General features: G+C 36.2%; 1 protein-coding gene across 7 annotated transcripts; it reads right to left on the reverse strand.

Annotated features, from left to right (window-relative positions):
- Positions 1-750: 750 nt before the first annotated feature.
- On the reverse strand, positions 751-17863 carry LOC140669165 (uncharacterized). 7 transcript variants are annotated; one of them, XR_012047309.1, is made up of 13 exons: positions 17553-17863; positions 16355-16477; positions 14837-14990; positions 14542-14764; positions 14270-14433; positions 14066-14178; positions 13770-13963; positions 13247-13635; positions 12908-13158; positions 12459-12806; positions 12255-12353; positions 8645-11723; positions 7246-7437 (listed from the first exon to the last, which is right to left on the reverse strand). XR_012047309.1 is itself a non-coding variant. In XM_072898726.1 (11 exons), the coding sequence occupies exons 2-11, from the start codon at positions 7280-7282 to the stop codon at positions 3325-3327; spliced, it is 2550 nt and encodes an 849-aa protein (XP_072754827.1). In that variant the 5' UTR covers positions 7283-7437; positions 9528-10174; the 3' UTR covers positions 751-3324. The 7 variants fall into 7 exon arrangements, 3 of the variants coding, with proteins under 3 accessions (XP_072754827.1, XP_072754826.1, XP_072754825.1); XR_012047307.1 differs by lacking the exon at positions 12255-12353 and adding an exon at positions 12103-12204 and having other exon boundaries at positions 17553-17862; XR_012047308.1 differs by lacking the exons at positions 12255-12353; positions 17553-17863 and adding exons at positions 12103-12204; positions 16568-16756.
- Between the last annotated feature and the right edge of the window lie 2321 nt (positions 17864-20184).

Raw genomic sequence — 20184 nt, forward strand, 5'->3', positions numbered from 1 at the left:
ACCACTCGATACACAAGTTCTCCTAAAATTGACTTTTGCAATACATATAATATGGCATAAATAAAAATGCATCAAAAATACATAGTGTATCTACATATTTCTATACTACAAATGGTTAAAAAAGAATTGCGCACGCACACACACTCTCTATCTCTCTCTCTCTCTCTCTCTCTCTCTCTCTCTCTCTCTCTCTCTCTCTCTCTCTCTCTCTCTCTCTCTCTCTCTCTCTCTCTCTCTCTCTCTCTCTCTCTCTCTCTCACGTGAAGAGAAAAACTCTCACATTTATTGTAGTTTACAGCGATTGATAAAGTTACATATTGTATAAAACAGATAAGAGATAGAATATAGCGTTAGATATCATATCTAAATCTTGTCGATGCGTTATCGCGTATATACTCGAAACGGAGCGTCTTCGCAATTATCTACATGTAAGCGACACAGACAAGCATCCTGTTAGTAATAGTATGCATCTACATAACAGAAAAGTATCGTGCTACGCTAGTGTGAATGTCTATTTAAATTTTATGCTTTGCACAGCGTTATCTCTGTTTTGTCCAGGATATAAAAATTTTATTGTTTGTTTTGAAAGGATATTTAAATACTAAAAAAATTTAAACATCAAAATAAAATCGAGTTTTGCATATGCAAGGTTACCATCACTACAGTTTCTCTTTTAACAAACTCAGAATAATAATGCCGATATGCATATATATAAGGAGCGATTATAATTTATTTACATGATGAATCATAATTTATTATATGGAAAAAAAAGTTCTTTTCACTCTTGCAGAGCTCTATATTAGATAATATTTGCGCAAATTTTAAATATAAATGCAATAGAGATCCAAAATGAATAGAATCTATTTAGTGGTTAAATATCCACTTTACGGAGCAAATGATTAATTGCAACAATATAAAATCGTTTGCGAGTTCAAGGTAAATATTTTTAAAATTATTTTGTTCCACAGTGTTTAATGGAAAACGTGTCGATCGAAAAGAAATATTTGTTACAATGTCACATTGTATTTGAAAATAACAGTCGACTCAATCCTAAATAAACAAAATATACCGATGTAATTAATGAAAGAACGAACGAATTTTATTGTTCAACAATAGCGATGTTCAAAGTAGCGTTGACACCACGTTGAGTTATTCCTATGGAGAAACGTATTTTTTATTTAAACCTTAGCAGATTCTTTTTATGTTTCTCATAGTTTCCAATGTGTCAACAACAAATAACGATATGTTTATAATATAAAAGATGGAATATTTTTTTGCGTTTGTTATATACATATATGAGATAAAGGTATAGAATTTAATGATATTTATACATGCTTTCTAGCGAAATCTGTATAAATTTATCAGTAAAATTATTATGGGATATATTTATTCGTCAATAAAGAAAGAAATCTCTAATAAAACGTGATGTACAATGTTATCTTTCTCCAACATGTTTTTATTATATCGGAGGAACTATAAACACTATACACACACACACACACACACACGCGCGCGCGCGCGCGCAGGGTGTTCCACCGAAAGTGACCACTCTCTTTCATCTTTTGAACTAAAAGAAATAGACTGTAAAGAACAATATATCTAGTTAAATTTTTTTTTAACCGAATTTCTATTGTGAGCATAGTGGTCGCTAATAAAAGCTTCCCTTTCATCTTCTACAATATACAATGGCCAATTTCCAACTTCTGTTATCTAATGACAATATATGATATATGTCAATTTCTAACGTAAAATCAAAAGTTGATCGTAACGCACATAGCTTTTGTAAGTGACTACTATCCTCACAGAGATGAGTTCAGCTTACTAACTCAATCCGACATTAAAAGAATATCAATATGCAAGATCATTATGTGTTTCAATTGTCACGTAACTTCTCTATTTTAATTTGATATGTATTTTTCAAGATCTATTCTAATCTCTCTTTAATTTAAAAGATAAGAGGTAATCACTTTTAGGTGGTACACATCCTGTATATATAAATAAATATATGTGAAAATAATTGTGTATATTGCTATTTTTTGAATTTTTTGATATATCCACAGTTAGCCTATTTTCTCAACACAAATCTTATAATTTGTGACAGTGTAAAGTGTACAGTATTTATTTCAATAGCAATCCTGAGAAGATGTAGACAAACACTGGTCATATTAAAGAATTATACAGAATTTGAGTTTACAAGCAAAGATAATATTTGTTTATTCTTGAACTTTATCTACTTTACGCTTATGGTAATAGATCTGACATTAAAAGAATGTCAATATGCAAGGTTATTATCTGTTTCAAACTGTGTCTGTGACACAACTTTCATTTTAAATTTTACAATTTCTAATTGGTAACTAAATATATGGTACTCGATACTGGTACCATGTGCTGTTTTAAATTTTAACTCACTCTATCGTTTATATGTTTGCATTACACTATTGCAAGACAAATAACTTTATTTTATATATAAATAGCTACATTTTTTACTTATAATCTATATACATGAATATCGACTCAAATTTGAGAGAGAACAAATATTTTTTCAAATCTGTATTTATAACTTGCGAAATATTATAAAGTGGCTGTCTGGTTTAAAGAAATTTGATAAATTAAAGGAGAAAAAAGCTAAATACTTGCATTTTTTTATAATATCAAAAGATGTTTACAAATGTAAAATTTTCTCTTGCAAAATTATATACATTGATTTACATATTATATATACATATACATACATACATACATACATATATTTACATATACACACATATGATAGCAATAAAAAAATAAATTGTATGTACGTTACGAATTATCATTATATCTATAAATCCACTACTTCTATATCATATTCTTACATGGAGCAAATAGCTCCGGGCCGTGATATTTGCTTGCGCGTGATCGCAATACAATACTAATTATATTATCAGTATTATTTATATAATGCACTTGTACGTATATGCATGCACATAACAATGTTAATTCAACATTTTTCTAAAATTTTCAGACATTAGAATCTGCTTGACTACCATTGATGACTCAAGCTTTAGCACTTCTAATGAGTATGGTTTCTTTTTTTCGAAATTACGAATCTTGAATAAGATAAAAATGCTGGAATCATGCATTAGCATTGTCATCATGTTCATCATCATCATCATCACCATCATCATCATCATCATCATCATCATCATCATCATCATCATCACCATCACCATCACCATCACCATCACCATCATCATCATTATCATCATCAGCAGCAGCAGCAACAGATTGATTTGTATATCATATTATGTATATTATAAGTGATATTGACATTATCTAATAGAGTTTTTATTCATTTGTTATATGATTCGTTGATTCGGTTTTCATGCTTTCCATTTGATCCGAGATGACAATTTCAGATTGTTCGGTTGTCTCCTTATGCACTGCTATAATAATTTTTTGCTCGGTGGAAGATTGACTATCAGAAGAGCCTTCCTGTGTCGAAGTAGCAGCTTCCTAAAGTTTGATATTTATTATATTGTACTTGTTCGATGAAATGTCATATATGAAGCGCATATATCGTCGTATATAAATTATACTTACGGTGCTCCGTATCTTCGTGTGTGTCTTAATGTGTTTCGTTAAATGATCCGATCGCATAAATTTCTTAGTACATTCTGGACATTGAAAACGTTTTTCGCCAGTGTGAGTTCTACGATGCCTTTGAAGTTCGTCGGATCTTGTGAATTTTTTACCGCAAAATATCCAACTACAGACGAATGGTCGTTCGCCGGTGTGCCAACGTAAGTGAGCACGCAAGTGACTCGTTTTACCATATACTTTATTGCAGCCAGCAATATGGCATATATGTTGCCGCTTTCTGCTCATATCTCTATTTCTATAAAGAAATATGGATTAGTTGGAGTATTTTGGACATCCTGTATGAGTGTCCAACATTATACTAGTATTATTACAAATAGACATAATATTCGTTCTGTAAGTCGAAAGAGTTTTATAAAGATTTACCTATCTCCATCGCCGCAATTGGGACACGTACACGCGACTCTCCTACGGTGCTGCTTGTTAGTATCAATATCGGTATTGGAATTTGCCGTGTTGGATACCTGATGTTGATGAGACATAGGAGCGGCAGATGTTGTCAAAGTGCCGTTCGATTGAAGAGTTTGGAGAATTTGCCATTTGGTAGGATCATTCGAATCGAGTTGTACAGTTGGCGCAGCCGCAACGATGGGCGTAGCCGCAGTAGCGGGCAACGTTTGGACTGTAGCAGTTGGTACAGGTTGCAACGCGCTTGCTGGTATTACTTGTACATTGCCTAAACCTGGGATATTTTGTACAGGTATCGATTGTAAAAAACCGTTGGTTGCGTTTATTCCAGTCGCTGGTTGAATTTGCATTATGCTTCCATTGCTTACGCTCCTCATCATGTTACCTTGTTGCGCAGTTAAATTCGCTAATGCTGATGCAGGAATAAGCGTTAATTGTTGTCCTTGCGCTCCTATACAAGTTGAGATTAATCTCATTATGAAATCATAAATTATAGCAGGTCATATATAATAATAGTAGGAAGAAAACATTTTCTAGTCGATCAAAAATATCTCTCGAAAGAGATGTTTACTAATTCTGCTATAATAATAAATCTAAATACGTGCATGCATTGATTCGCTATACCTGTAATCGTAATAGGTTGTACCGTAGATTGGGTCGACTGGGCAGCAGGGATATGTATTACTTGTCCACTGGCTAGGTGACTTGCATCAATATTTGTTACTTTAATATCACCATCTACTGTTTCCGGTGGCCTTGTTAGAGTAGATAATGTTTGTACATCAATCTTCTGACCATCTTTCGTAGTAATAACATTGGCATTTCCTGTTATATTTCTTCCTAATGCACTTATGCCCAGTACCTATAAAAAATTATGCGTTACATACAGAATAATTTTATATATATTTACGCGCGTGCGCGTGTGCGTGCAAGCGTGTACGTGAGCCAATATGCATTTTGTATATAGTATTTTACAAGACAATTTAAAAATACATTACCTGAACGTTGCTAGGACTGGCAACTGTTGTGCTCCAAGTCGCTACTGTCGATGATGGAGCAGAAGATTGTTGCATCTGTTGTTGTTGTGACTGTTGCTGTTGCGATGGTGGTGGTTGTTGTTGCTGCTGTATTACTTGTTGTACTACTTGCTGTACTTGCTGCTGTTGCACCTGCTGCTGCTGCTGTTGTACCTGAGCCTGAGCGACTTGTTGTTGTTGTTGAACAGATTGCACTACTTGTTGTTGAGTTTGCTGTTGAACGACTTGCTGCTGTGCTTGTTGATGCGCAACTTGCTGAGCTACTTGTGTTACTTGTTGACTCTATAATCAGCACATTAAAAACACATATAAATTCATCTAGCATTTAGTATAATCAAACAGTAGAGAGAGAGAGAGAGAAAGAGAGAGAGAGAGAGAGAGAAAGTCTCTTTCTCAGACAAGAGTCTCTCTCTCTCTCTCTCTCTCTCTCTCTCTCTCTCTCTCTCTCTCTCTCTCTCTCTCTCTCTCTCTCTCTCTCTATTGTTAAATTCAATTTATACATCTTCGTTTATGTTATAATTTTACCTGAAGACTTTGTAACTGTGGTAAGTTTGTGATTTGCACTTGCTGGATCTGACCACTTGGTGTAATTATCTGTGCTACTTGAGGTATTTGCTAGAATTAAAGTAACCAAAATATACGTCTCATTAATATTATAATTTACACATAATAGTTTAAAATTGTAAATTAAAAACTTGTGGAATATTAATTGTTTTGCATCAACTTAATGTTAATGTTTCAGCGAGTGACTTACTTGCATGATTTGGGGTATCATTTGTGTCGCGGGCATATTTAAAACGCTAGACAATGCTTGAACGGGAAAGTGTACAGTTTGATAAACAGTTTGTCCATTGTTGGCAGTGACCGGTACTTGCACAGGGACCGTTTGCTGAACATGCTGCATAGGAAATTGAAGTGGTCTTACTTGTACATTTTGACCTGCAATATACACCTTACTCGATTATTCTTAAGCATAATTGGTAGAAGTTAAAAAATTTGAATCTCGAAAATAAATGAAACAGAAATAAGAGAGAATAAGAGTTACATGCATCTAAAAAACAAAGTAACTACAAAAAGCATACCTGTCGGCAATTGTACTGTTTGTCCCGTGATATTTTGTATAATCGAAGTAGGAAAGACATTAGGTGCTCTTATGAGACTAACTGGTTGTGGTGTAATAATAGTCTGGCCGTTCGCTAGTTGCACCTGCTGACCGGCGAGTTGCATTTGCTGACCATTTGCGGTAGCAAATTGCATTGTTGGCTGCGTTTGATGATGACCACCTGCCGCAGACATCGCCGAGGATGGAATAAATAGAGCTTCCTGACCATCTATATTGACAGTCTGCATTTGTGGGATTACACTATAACTGAGTTGTTGTGACTGCGGTTGTTGCTGCTGCTGCTGAGTGTGTTGCTGCTGCTGCTGTTGCTGCGATTGTTGTTGGCTTTGTTGCTGTTGTTGCTGAAGAGCCGTTTGTGCCTGAGCGCTAATAATTTGAGCACCCTGTAAAACATATGTTTACAAATTAAAGCATATGCGTAATGAAAAAAAAAGAAATCTATGTAATACCGTAATGCATGCATGCAAGCTGTATGTTTTGTAGAAAATGAAATTATATTATTCCTTGTTTTTTACATACTTGCAAAAATTGGTGAGGTAGTGATTGAACAGAGATTGCTTGAGCTCTCTGTTGATCGTGTTGTGATTGTTGAGCTTGTAAAGGCACAAAGTTCTGCAAGGTAATAACGTGCGGCTGCTGCTGTTGTTGAGCTTGTTGTTGAACATCTTGCTGTTGCAATTGTTGTAATACATTCGCGTTTAAGAAACGGATTTGTGACTGGGCAGTTTGCTGCTGCTGTTGCTGCTCTAACTGTTGCTGATCCGCTTCATCTTGTTGTTGTGACTGTGTTTGCAAAGGATCATGCTCTTCAATTTCTTCCTATAAATAATTATTCAATTAATTTGTTTTTCGTGAATATTCTGTATATTCATATAATCATATAATATGACAAAGTTTACATTGTATCCACTCAAATTATGCTATATCGAGTACTTAAAATAAGTATCGTTTATCTATTATATAATTAAAATTGTTGCAAAAATTAAATATTGCAAAAGCAAAGCGCTTAAGCGCCAAAAATGAGAAATAACGAGTCTCTTACTTGTGAAATGTTCCTTCCATCTAGACTTCGTTTCATGATGAACGATTGTATGTTTTGCGCTATACAAAATTTATAACAGATTTGCCATTTCGCCAAATTGTGCTAGGAATCCATAATGCAATATATTAGCAACCATGTGCAACTATTGGAAATTCTCTTGTAGTCACGAACAAAGGATCGTTTTGACGTTCCTATTAAAAAGAAATACAATTTTTAGAAAATTATCTATATATTAAGATGTAGCTAATTATAGTATACAAGGTAATTAATATATTATGCAATTATGCTAACAATAAAATTATATTAATTCTTATTATGTAGCTAAAATAATTAAATAAATGTACAAAAGGTATACATAGAAGAATATAGGTGAAAAGAAAAAAATTAGAGAAATCCAAGTTGTGTGCGTGCGTGCGTGCGTGCGTGCGTGCGTGCGTGCGTGCGTGCGTGCGTGCGTGCGTGCGTGCGTGCGTGCGTGCGTGCGTGCGTGCGTGCGTGCGTGCGTGCGTGCGTGCGTGCGTGCGTGCGTGCGTGCGTGCGTGCGTGCGTGCGTGCGTGCGTGCGTGCGTGCGTGCGTGCGTGCGTGCTGCGTGTGCATGTGTGTGTGTGTGTGTGTGTGTGTGTGTGTGTTCAAAACTTTGTTTTCGCTCGCGTAAAACTAAGAAAAAAAAAATAGAATTTCCCATTCTTATAAAATAAGATTGAAAAAAAGTAGAGAAAAAAGAAGAATAAGAGGGAGGGAGAAAAAGAGAATTTGTTTATTATTAGTATTAAAAATATAAAAGATAATATAAGTTTTATCTTATAATTTACGATAAAGATATCGTAAATTATTATCATACATTGAGAATATGTCAGAGATGGCTAAAACTTTGGATAATAAATGGGATTAGAATATTTAGAATTATTAGAAAAGTTTAAACAAAAAATTCGAGAAAAAAGACGCAAGTTTTACTTTTGAAAATGCGTTATATAAATCTTGTATTGCTTTACTGATACAAAGTACATACGAAAAACGAGAAAGAGAGCGACATGCGCAGCTAAAAAAAAATCACGTTTTGCCGCTCTTTAACCATTCTCTACTCTGACATAAGAGGAAACAAAGAAGGCTGTCGCGAACCGCGAGAATCCTCCGCCTCCTTACGCCCCTGTTTTTACCGCCCCACCCGATTCGTATCAAAGCACGCGCACGAGTTCCAACACAATGGCAAAGTAGCGTGTGTCGTCATACCGCCCACTCGACTGTTCGCCGCTCGTTTGCGCTCTTGCGCGATATCCGTGATAACGGGGAAGGCCGACTCACGAGTCGCGATGCAGCCTCCACCCACTTTGAATACGGGACTCCACCTAACATGGAAAATAAACACGTGTTTCCTCGCGCAAGATATACATACTTACACTGTTAATGTTACGCCACGCCACGCCAACACCAACGCCAACGCCAACGCCAACGCCAACGCCAACGCCAAATGCCAACGCCACCGTGTTGTCTTGTCGCTTCTAGTTCAATTCGTACTGTTATAAGCGCAGTTGTATGTAAACGTGCATCTCGTTTTTTCAATCAAAAAAGCACGCTGACCACACAAAGAACCGACTTGACACGAGTCGATAAAAAACGCAACTCGTTATCGTATTGCGTTCGCGTATTCGCCGTGTGCATGCGTACAAACAAGTAGCGTGAAGCATTATTCGAGACCTGTCGTCCGATGCGATTCGTTAGCTTTAACTCTCATACATTTCGGGAACAAAAATCCATATATATATGAAGAAAAATTTGCATTATATATGTATGTATATATATATATATAATTTTTTTTTTTTTTTTAATATGCAGTGTATATATATTATACACACACACACACACACATGCACGTGCCACGCACGCGACGCGCGTCACTGTGCCGTAATATTTGCGCGCGCGCACTATACTACACGACCATCAGTAGTGTCTTATTTTGCGTTGATCGATAGGCGATCGAGCAAGATGTGCATGATATATCAGCCACTTAAAGTTGTCGCAATTAAATCACGGGACAATTCGTGCTGAATTTTGATGATATAGCTCTCCTTCACCGTGCGTAGATTGATAAGAATTGTGATGCGCCAGTATCGCTAACCGAGAGGAGTCGATGAAAAACGATGCGGCTACTGCAATTTGTGCGACTTGCCAAACTATCGTGCAATCTACCGATACATGCATCATACACTCCACATCCACTACACTCTCCGTTTATTCACGTCATTTATTCACATTTGCGGAAACGTTGCAACAAATACTAACAAATACCACTGTAATGAAACTAGTCGAGGCTACGACGGACGCACATATCTACATACTCGTGGGGCCAATGGGCGGTACGCGAGATGGCAACGTCGCCGTACGTTCGTCACGATGGCACGGACTCGCTGATTGGTTGTTGACCGTGGTTCCGCCAACCAAGCTAGCTAGAGTTAGTTGCAGCTGGCTGGGGCGTCATTCGACAGGGGCGTACGCGGGTACACCTCGGACGCCCACCCCGTTACAAGGGCTAAACCACGCATATCTCCCTCTACTTTCGCTTCCCTAGTCTTTCGCTTCCTCCCACTCTCACCTTTCATTTCGTACCTTGTATCCACCACGGTTTATCGTAATATATCAGCATATTTATCGAATCGAATTCGTTTATTATTCGTTTCATTCGTTTGTTTCCGCAATGTCATTTCATTTAGGAAATATCGATAAGATATATTTTAAATAAAGTTTCACAAGCTTGCCGAATATATATTGCCAAAGATAAATCGCTTCAAAAATCCTTTTTTTTCTCTCTTTCCTTTCTACGAAAAATTGTAATTTAAATTTTTGTCTCTGAAACTCTTATTTCACAATTTCTGAGTCTAATTGCAAATTGCTTAATGTACGAAAGAGAAAGAATTGCTCAGTTATAAATTGTTCTAGATACATAACACACACCACATGCGCGCACGCACACGCACATATATATATATATATATATATATATATATATATATATACAAATACGCGCGCACGCGCAATGCAAATATCAACCATTTAGGACTTTAGGATATAAAATTTGTAGCATATTACTATTCATTTGCATATTTCATAATGAAAGACAGTATTCAAAGTTCTATATTTGTCGTCAACTTTATTGATGTGACAATTATGAAAGAATTTGACATTTGTCAATTGCATCAAGTTACAATAGTAATAAATTAAGTAATCTTTTGCAATATATACCTATAATTTGTACAATCTTAACGTAATATGTAAATGACGAGAGAGAAATACAATAACGTAATTACACCGATGCTCGGAGGGGATGCCCGAAAAGGACAACTAACTCTGAGCACTGCTTTAAATTATAAAGATTAATTTAAAAAATTTCAATGACAAGATTTCTCTAACATACTTACTAGAAGTATTTTTTACAATGTATTATATTCACAATTCTCAATTCAAATAAATATTGGCGAAAAAGAGAGCAGTTATTATCTGAATTAAATAATACATAATGTACAATAATTGTAAATTCTATAAATATTATAAATATTGTATAACAATTTAACATGGTAAAATTTCCATGTTACATAAAGTACTTTTGTTACAAGAATAGAATGCAATTATATTTGCTGTAATGCATCAGCATGCATATATATTTTTTACGTGCGTCGTGTGTGTGTGTGTGTGTGTGTGTTGTATGTAATATGTAAAATATAACATACATATATATATATATATATATATATATATATATATAATCTAAATAAAATGTAAATATTCTGCAATTTGTACATAATACACTTATAAACAAGTAGTACATGCATGTGAAAGTACATAGAAGCTCTTGGATAAATTTAAAATTTTTTCCTCAAAATGTATATGTGTGTGCGCGTGTGTATATATATGCACGTACGCGCGCACACACACACACACACACACACACACACACACACACACACACACACACACACACATCCATACACACGTACGTAATATTTTAATTACTAGTGTGCGTGTATATATACACATGTAATTTCACTTTTCTTATCGATAAAAATCTATGCGCATAGAGAGAAGATACAATAAAGTTTCAGTCCCAGTGTCCGGAATTATTTAATATGAAACTCTAGTTTAGTTGTATTTTTCTAATTATTATATTTTTGATAGTTTTTTTGCAAGAAATTATTTTATTGTTGATTTCGACAATAAAATATATGTGCGCTTGATTCAATGTACTGATATTCTATAATAGACAATAATGAAACACGTCAAATCAAACAAGGATGTAAAATTAAATTATTTCAAAATTTTGCAGCATATGATGGAGATGGATCTCTCTCTTCACAGTCCTCCACCCGATCTCTCGACGCTTATTTGTTTCTTGAGCATTTCTTTTTCGTGCTGCGCTTCTTCCATTTCAGCCATCCGTGCGAAACGTGAGTATGCCACATGACCAGACTTAATAGCTGACATCATCTATATGTAAAAATAATACACATATATGTATGTAGCGAGTCTTTATACAAACAGAAGCATATTAATATAACGATATTCAAGAAAATAATATACTATTATCGATATTAGTATATTATAATAGTATATTAAATTATAGTAAAATATAGCATGCGATAGAAATAAAAAAAGAGCACGAAAGGATAAGAAAAGGATAATACAAATTGCTAATTTCTCTATCAGTTTGGAAGATTGTTATCGTTAACGTTTAGCGTCACACATAATCATGCGAAGAGAAAATACGAAATATCGGTTTAAAAGAATAATGTAAGCAATGTATAGCAAAAAGAAAAAGCAACAATCTGTGACTGTGACTGTGTGCACAATGCGCAATGTCACAGACCTGAAGGTATTCATCCAATTCAACTTGACCATTCATATTGGTGTCGATTTCGCGTAGAATTTCGTGAAGTTCTTCACCTGGTACTTCCTTATCTCCAAAGAGCTGTGAAGAGCAGAAAAGAATATATATCATGTATATGCTTGACGATTTACCTGCAAATAGTCTTGTAATTCCATTTGACCGTTGTAAGTAAGATCAATTTCATTCAACAAGCTGTGCATCTCGTCCTGGTTCATTCTTATACCTAATACCTGCACATCGGCAATTAATGGATATCGATATCGATAACAATTAAAGAGGAGAAAAACGATATACTTATAAGAAGGTCATGGAACAATGTAAATTCGTATGCAAACCTTCAATCCTCGTCTAATATCATTAATAGACACATATCCCTTTCTGTCCTTGTCTATAATTCCAAAGCGCTTAATGTAGAGCTGGATCTCATCTTTCGTGAGATTGATGGGGATCTTGTCGCGAGAAGCACGATTCACCATCTGACCCATTTCCTGTGCGAGAAATTCGCTGGCCTCACGATGTTGCTTTTTCTTCTCCTCCTTTGACCAATGCAATTCCTCGGCCATGATATCTATGATGGCTGGCAATGCCTCCTGAGCTGCTTGAACATTGAGGAAAGCGAGTCTCAATCGACGTGCGATCATATCGATCGCGGTTCTAGCATATTCTCGTACACCATAACGTATCTAAAATGCACATTACATTTTTGTATATATCGGATATTTAGATATAAGGTGTTGACTTAATTGTCGATCGAGATTTTAAACGCGTGAGAAGCATTACTTACTTCAGCATCGATGTACGGGAATTCCGGATGAATTTTTTTTCCAATAATCGGCCATCGTTTTCCTGTCAGAGAAGCCATTTTAGCTACGGCGAACGCACGATCTCCGTAGCTCTTGGATAAGTGTTGCGCTACTTCGCATTCTAAACCAAAATCTTGCACTAATCTAATATACATTGTAGGACTCCAACCCTGAGCACCTTCCAGAAGAAACCCATCGGTTTGACAAGGTCTTTCTGGTTGTAGGTCGCAAGCTTTGAACAAGTATCAACGAATTTTAGAGGCACCTTTTTAGAGACAGAAAAAAAATTTGCTGTCTTTGATTAATCCGTTTCAATATACCTTTTATAGCTGCGTCAATGGTTTCTTGAGCCATCGCTCGATAAGTCGTCCATTTGCCGCCTGCTATCGTGATGAGATTTGTGGGACTAACGTGCACGATATGATTTCTGGCAAGCGATTGCGTGTTTGGTTTGTTCGGGTCTGAAACGAGCGGTCTGATACCACTCCAGGCGGAGAGAACGTCCCCGCGGCGTACCTCGACGTCCGGATTTAGATAATTTTTCACTTCCTGCAGGATGAACATAATTTCATCTTCCGTAGGACGAGGATTATGCGTTATCTCACACGGTAGATCGGTCGTTCCCGCGATAGTTTGTTTTTGCCACGGCAAAAAGAAGATTACACGGCCATCGCTCGTTGCTGGATCGAGTAGACCCATCTGATCAGGACTAGAGTAGACATATCGTAAAGAGAAAATCATTACATCGAGAGATAAATTGCAATGAATTGAATATGAAATAATGCATTATCAAACGTATACCTATTCATATATTAGCTTTTTTATAAAAATGTTTTATGTTACCTGTAATATCCCGGCAACACTATATGAACTCCGGAAGACGGAGAGCAGATAGACGGAACGTTCTGATCGTCCATCTTTCTGATATGATCGGTAAAGGGACCGGTCGCGTTGATTATCGCTTTAGCCTTTACGTTCCATTCCTCTCCCGTAAGTTCATCCTTAAGGTGAGCACCCACAAGGACACGTTTGCCATCCTTTTTTTTTTCAAATAGAAAAACTTCTCCTTAAAATATTTTTGCCTCTTTATAATTAATGCATGCATGCATGCATATATACATATACTAATATACATATACCTTGTCGAGACCTTTCAGCAGATTAACCACTTTAACATGATTTACAACTGTCGCCCCGTGTCTCGAAGCTGTTAGAGCGATTGCCAAATTCATCCTAGCATCGTCTTGCTGACCTGTATTATATGCCAAATGACACATCTGAGAGTAGATAGATATCTATATGTTATATCTTTATGTAAAAATTATAAGAGGGAGGACAAATACCATCGTAGTAGACAATAGCTCCTGTCAGTTTGTCGCCCTTGAGCATTGGAAAAAGTTCCAAAGCATTTGATTTACTCAGATAGTACGACGACTTTACCGTTTTGCTACCTGCTACTAAATCGTACATCTTAATGCCGAACCAATAATAAGGAATCTGCCACCATCTGACAAAAATAATGGATATATATGCATGAAGAAAAAAATCGAGCAACATTAAAAGATGTGCTATGCTTATCTTATAATGCGTATAAATTATAAATATATATACATACGTATAAACTGGCAGCATAATGGGTAATGGATGCGCTAGATGCGGTGCGCTGTGCAGCATCGATGCACGTTCGTGAAGCGCTTCTTTTACCATTCTGTATTGTTCAACGTCCAACTGCATGATGGCTTTTTGCAAATATCGTACACCGCCATGAATTAACTTTGTGCTTCGGGAAGAGGTCCCAGATGCAAAATCGTCAGCTTCGACCAACGCGGTCTTCAAACCTTTTGAGAAAGTGTAGTATTTTTTTTTTTTTTTTTCCCGAGCAAGCGAAAAGTAAGAGTAGACTTACTTACCTCGGGTGCAAGCATCCAGAGCGCATCCTGCGCCTGTCGCACCACCCCCGATAATCAGTATATCATACTCTTGCGATTTTAAAGTTTTTACTTGATCCTCTCGTGTCGGTAAAGTCCTTCGCGGTGGTCTTGGTTTTCCTTTTTCAGCATGTACCTATAACCGTCATTGCTTTCTTTTCCTTCTTTTTTTGATGGCAAGGGAAGGGAATGAAGAGAGTCATTGCTTTAAGAAATAAGTTGTATGTGATTAGTGACGTTTTTTTAAAGACGCGATTCAAATATAAGCGGCATTGGCTGCGTTCAGCAGAGAAAGCAAATCAGTGAGCGCTTAGTGATTTTTTATTGTGATTGGTTCTTGCATTTAGATTTTCATTGGATCTAAGTGCAGAAACCAATCACAATAAAGAATCACTAAGCGCTCACTGATTTGTAGATTGCGGGTTCGGTTGTGGTTGGGGTTACTGTTGTATATTGGGAACCAATCAATCACAGCAAAGCAACCTTTGCTGTGATTGATTGGTTCCCAATGTCCAACAGTAACTCCAACCGCAACCTATAGTGTAATCACGGCTTAAGGGCCGGTTGTTCCAACGTTGAATAACTTTTATTAAAACCTTTTTTTTTTTTTTTTTTTTTTTCAGAACTTCTAAGAGAGACAAAGATATAGTTAGTAACGAGGTTAAAGTTACCTAATGTTGGAACAACCGGCCCTTAATCGGGTTTAATAACATTCGTAGTTCTAAAACCGACTAATCACAACTATTCTTCTGAAGAATGAAATGACTGTGATTGGCTAGTCTTAGAACTATGGGTGTTATTAAAACTGATTAAGGGTGATGTGTAAAGCATAGTCTACAATGAGACTTTAAGACATAAGACTTAAGAAATTAACCAATCATATTCATGATTCTTTCCTAAATTCAATTGTGATTGATTAATTTCTTAAGTTTTACGTCTTAAAGTCTTATTGTAGACTACGCTTAAAAGACAAATTACGAATTACGAAAGACATATACTGTAAATAGTGTGGGAGGTTTACACTGACGAATAACAAATCTTCGAAAATGTCTGCGAATTACAAATCGAGCACAGTGTAGCTTTACGATTATTATGCGTTATCCCTATAGATATATAAAATGGACTGAGCATTGCGATAGCCAAGCGCGCGCCCGGTTTAGAGAGAGAGAGAGAGAGAGAGAGAGAGAGAGAGAGAGAGAGAAAGAGAGAGATATTACACTTGAGGCCTATGTCTGTCTCTTTTGCTAGTATCTCATTGGTTACTTTGTCCCCTTTGAATTCTGGAAGGGGACAAAATAACCAATGAGATACTAGCAAAAGAGACAGACATAGGCCTCAGATGTAGTCTCTCTCTCTCTCTCTCTCTCTCTCTCTCTCTCTCTCTCTCTCTCTCTCTCTCTCTCTCTCTCTCTCTCTCTCTCTCTCTAAACTGGGCGCGCGCTTGGCTATCGTGATGCTCAGTCCATTCTGTGGCGATGGTTATCCCGCATATATACTTACCGTAGTATCCGATAAAAGGAAATGTGAAGTAAGAGTACCAGCACCTATAGCACTTGCCCCTGCTACAAATAATCTAAGTGATGCCATCATCTGTCACGTAACTCGTCAATTTTATCGAAAAAACTGAAATTAAGAAACATTGTTTCACGAAAAGGAAGATAAATATATATATGACTCAAATAGAATAAAAAAGCACTGATTTCATCCGACAACCTTGATAAGAACTTGAAGCACGTGGGATTACGTAAGTGACATTCTCGGTGTTACACCCACGCGGATACAAACACGATCATGTAATCAGCTCGTGCAATCTCAAATAAAATCCACATAAAGATCGACAGTACATCACTGATGGCATACGCTATCTTGATCTTTAAATCTAATAATTTAGCGCGAAAAATAAAATTATTAAGCGCGAATTGCACTAACTTGGAAATAAGTTGTCGAGACATATGATTCATATTAGAATGTTATTGTAGAATTTGTAATAATTTTTAGACAGAACGTAGAAAAACTCTTGCGCAAAAAATGCATAAAAATTAGCAGTACCTGTTGGTATTTCCGTATCAATCTAGAGTTAGCTGAAAAATTTGGTAAATCTCAAGTATGTATATTGTAGTTTAAAATGTACGCACATTATGAGAACATAATGCCGAATTCGATGTCGCAAGGTTGTAGTTAAAATAGCGTTCGCAAATCTCACGTATACATTCGTGCCAAATGCTTCGAAATGTCACTCAACAATAGATACATATACAATAGCCTATATATACAACCTGTATAATATATTAACTACTTATTACGTGTTATTTAATCTGTGTTAATTAATTACAAGATTTGCTTGTAACATAAACACGAAATATATTCAGTTTGCTCTATTCAACGTTATTAATATTATGCAGTGTATCTTTAATTATGCGTTTACATGTTTTAATTGTTTAGCGCATTCTTCTCGATTTTTTTTCAACAATCTTTCAATCAATTAAACAATCGAGTCAAGTCAATTTTTAAAATTCGAGAATATAGGAACTGATACGGGAATAAATTCTCGTTCGCTAAATATCTGATAAATGCCATACGATTATTACACTGCTAATGAATGACATGATTAAGTAATTATTATCGCCGGAAAATACACAAGAAAATAAATTTTTTAAGCCGGTTAAATTAGATAATAGCGATATATTCATATACTCACAGCGAAATGAGGAGGCACGTTCTCCTTTTCACCAAATGTTACGACACTAAAATTTCAGAAAGCACATATCTTCTAACTTCCAATATCTGTCTCCTCTGATAGTAAAGCAGTCACGATATCACGACTCGCGACCACAAACTATTTCAGACTTCAGACCGATGGCCTATGGCCACCAACAGCGACTCTGATTGGCCAAAGATTAAATTTTGGCCGCCGAAAGCATAAAGACTAGAAATAGGAGACCCAACTCGCGTGGAAGGGATAGGTAGGCAAAAAACCGTCGTTACTAGCTGGCACCATTTAGACGCCATTATTAACAAGTGCTGTTGCGCTATATCGTACAGCGCAGTGCTGTATGCTATATATAGTATGTATATATCTACCATAGTTATATTAAATATAGATAGAGCTTTGTCCAATTTCTGTCCTAGGTGTGTGGTGCCAAGATAATTAGATAAATAGATAATCTTTTTTTCCCGTCGCGCATGCGCATTCGTATATTTCTCTCGACAGACGGTACAGATAGCGATATTTCAATTTTTCGTATTCAGCTTTGAAAAAGTTATATTTTTTTATAAATTTTGTTTTAAGATATTCTTTATAAAAATTGAAAGGTTCCTAAAGAGTCGGATTTTGCAATTTGACTCTTAAAAATTTATAATAAATTGACTTCGAATTCAAGAAGCAACTACACCTGATCCGCGGTCAGCAGCACATTTTTGTAAATTTTATTTCGACCTTTTTTCCAAAAAATCGCTCTTTAGGAACTTGCGAACAATGTTGCTGATTAAAAATATCATAATTTTATTGCAATTTTCTCTAAGGGTGATTCCACAATAGCTGTCGTAAGTCGGATGTCGGAAGAGTTGACCAATCATATTCGATTATTCTTCTCTAAAGTCAACTGTGATTGGTCAACTCTTCCGACGTCCGACTTACGACAGCTATTGTGGAATCACCCTAAATTTTAGCTGTAATACGACAAAAACGAATCCGTAGTTCGCAGCCGGCCAATAGGAGTCTCCACAGTACCTTCTGTCGACCCCATAGAGATATTATATATAGAGCACGGGAATGCTATGCTAGCCCGTGAGTGGATGCGATAGCGAAATAGAAGGAGAACGCCTGCTATATGGGCCACTGCTGTCCTTGTCTGTCGCGCATGCGCAAACTGATAAATAGCATAGACAATAGACATAGCAAGGACAGCAGGGGCTCATATAGCAGGCGTTCTCTTTCTATTTCGCTATCGCGTTCTCGGCCCCCTCCCGTACTCTATATACATATAATATCTCTATGGTATAAATTCATTGAATTCATTAAGGATCGGCAGGCGACACGGTGGAGACCTCATGCGGAGACTTCGGAACTACAAATTCTTTTCGACGATATTTCGGTTATAAATTAAGAAAGAATCATATTTAACAATGATATTCTTATTTAGGAGGATTGCTCGCAGCCCGCTAAAGAGCGATTTTTTGAAAAAAAGGCTTAAAATAAAATTTCATAAAGTTGACATGAATAAGGTATACTGATCGTGAATGAAGTATATAGACCAGGTGCATCGATTGTAACTATTATAAATTTTTTAAAAGCCAAAATGCAAAATCCGGCTCTTTAGCGGGGTAATAAACTTTGCAAGGAATGTAGCAAAAAAAGTTTTATAAAGAAATATAACTTCTTCGAGGCAAAATATTACCGAATAGAATATTGTATCTGTACCTAAAGTGCAAGTGCAGCTAATTGTAAGAAATTGAGTTGGCAGCACCGTTTGCTAAGGAGAGACAATGAAAGACAATAATGTCGTCTTCGTCTTTCTTGAAATGCAATGATGTTATACTATACAGACATACACCAATACATTAAATAAGAATTCATTTCTCAATGTTGGTGACAGTGACGCTGGAATTTTCTGGTCGGTCCTGCCGACCCTTAAAGTGCCGTCCCATGACAGTCGGAACTTCAGAAAAGTAATGAAGTGGGAATCAACCAATCAGAAGCCTCTAATTTTTGCTATTCTGATTTTTCGATAGCCTCGTTCCCGTAGTTTACGGAATGCTATTAGTGGAGGTCAACCAATCAAAATCATATAATTTAATGCACACAAAAGGTAACGGACAATGGACAACGTGCTAAATTTAGATGATTTTGATATTGTTTATATAAATCAGATTTTTCTATTAGACAAAGCGTAGTCTACAATGAGACTTTAAAATGTAAGACTTAAGAAATTAATCAATGACCGGTATTCATAGTCCGAGCTTATATTTAAGATCGTCTTAAGATCTCGTTCAACCAATAAAATGATGTTATGCGGCTATTTGATTGGTTGAACAGGATCTTAAGACGATCTTAAATATAAGATCGGACTATGAATACCGACCAATAATAATTGAGTTTAAAAAAGAATCATGAATATGATTGGTTAATTTCTTAAGTCTTACATCTTAAAGTTTCATTGTAGACTACGCTTAGGCCGGGTCTACAATAGCTGTAATAAGCCTTAAGTCGTAAGAAATGAACCAATCATATTCATTATTCTTCTCTAAAGCCTCGTCTACAAGAGCCGTAGAACGTAAGGTCACAAGCAAATTGACCAATGACAGTCAAGCATTTTCGAAAATGCGGGAAC

This window comes from Anoplolepis gracilipes, chromosome 9 (genome assembly GCF_047496725.1).
Source record: "Anoplolepis gracilipes chromosome 9, ASM4749672v1, whole genome shotgun sequence".
Taxonomy (NCBI): Eukaryota; Metazoa; Arthropoda; class Insecta; order Hymenoptera; family Formicidae; genus Anoplolepis; species Anoplolepis gracilipes.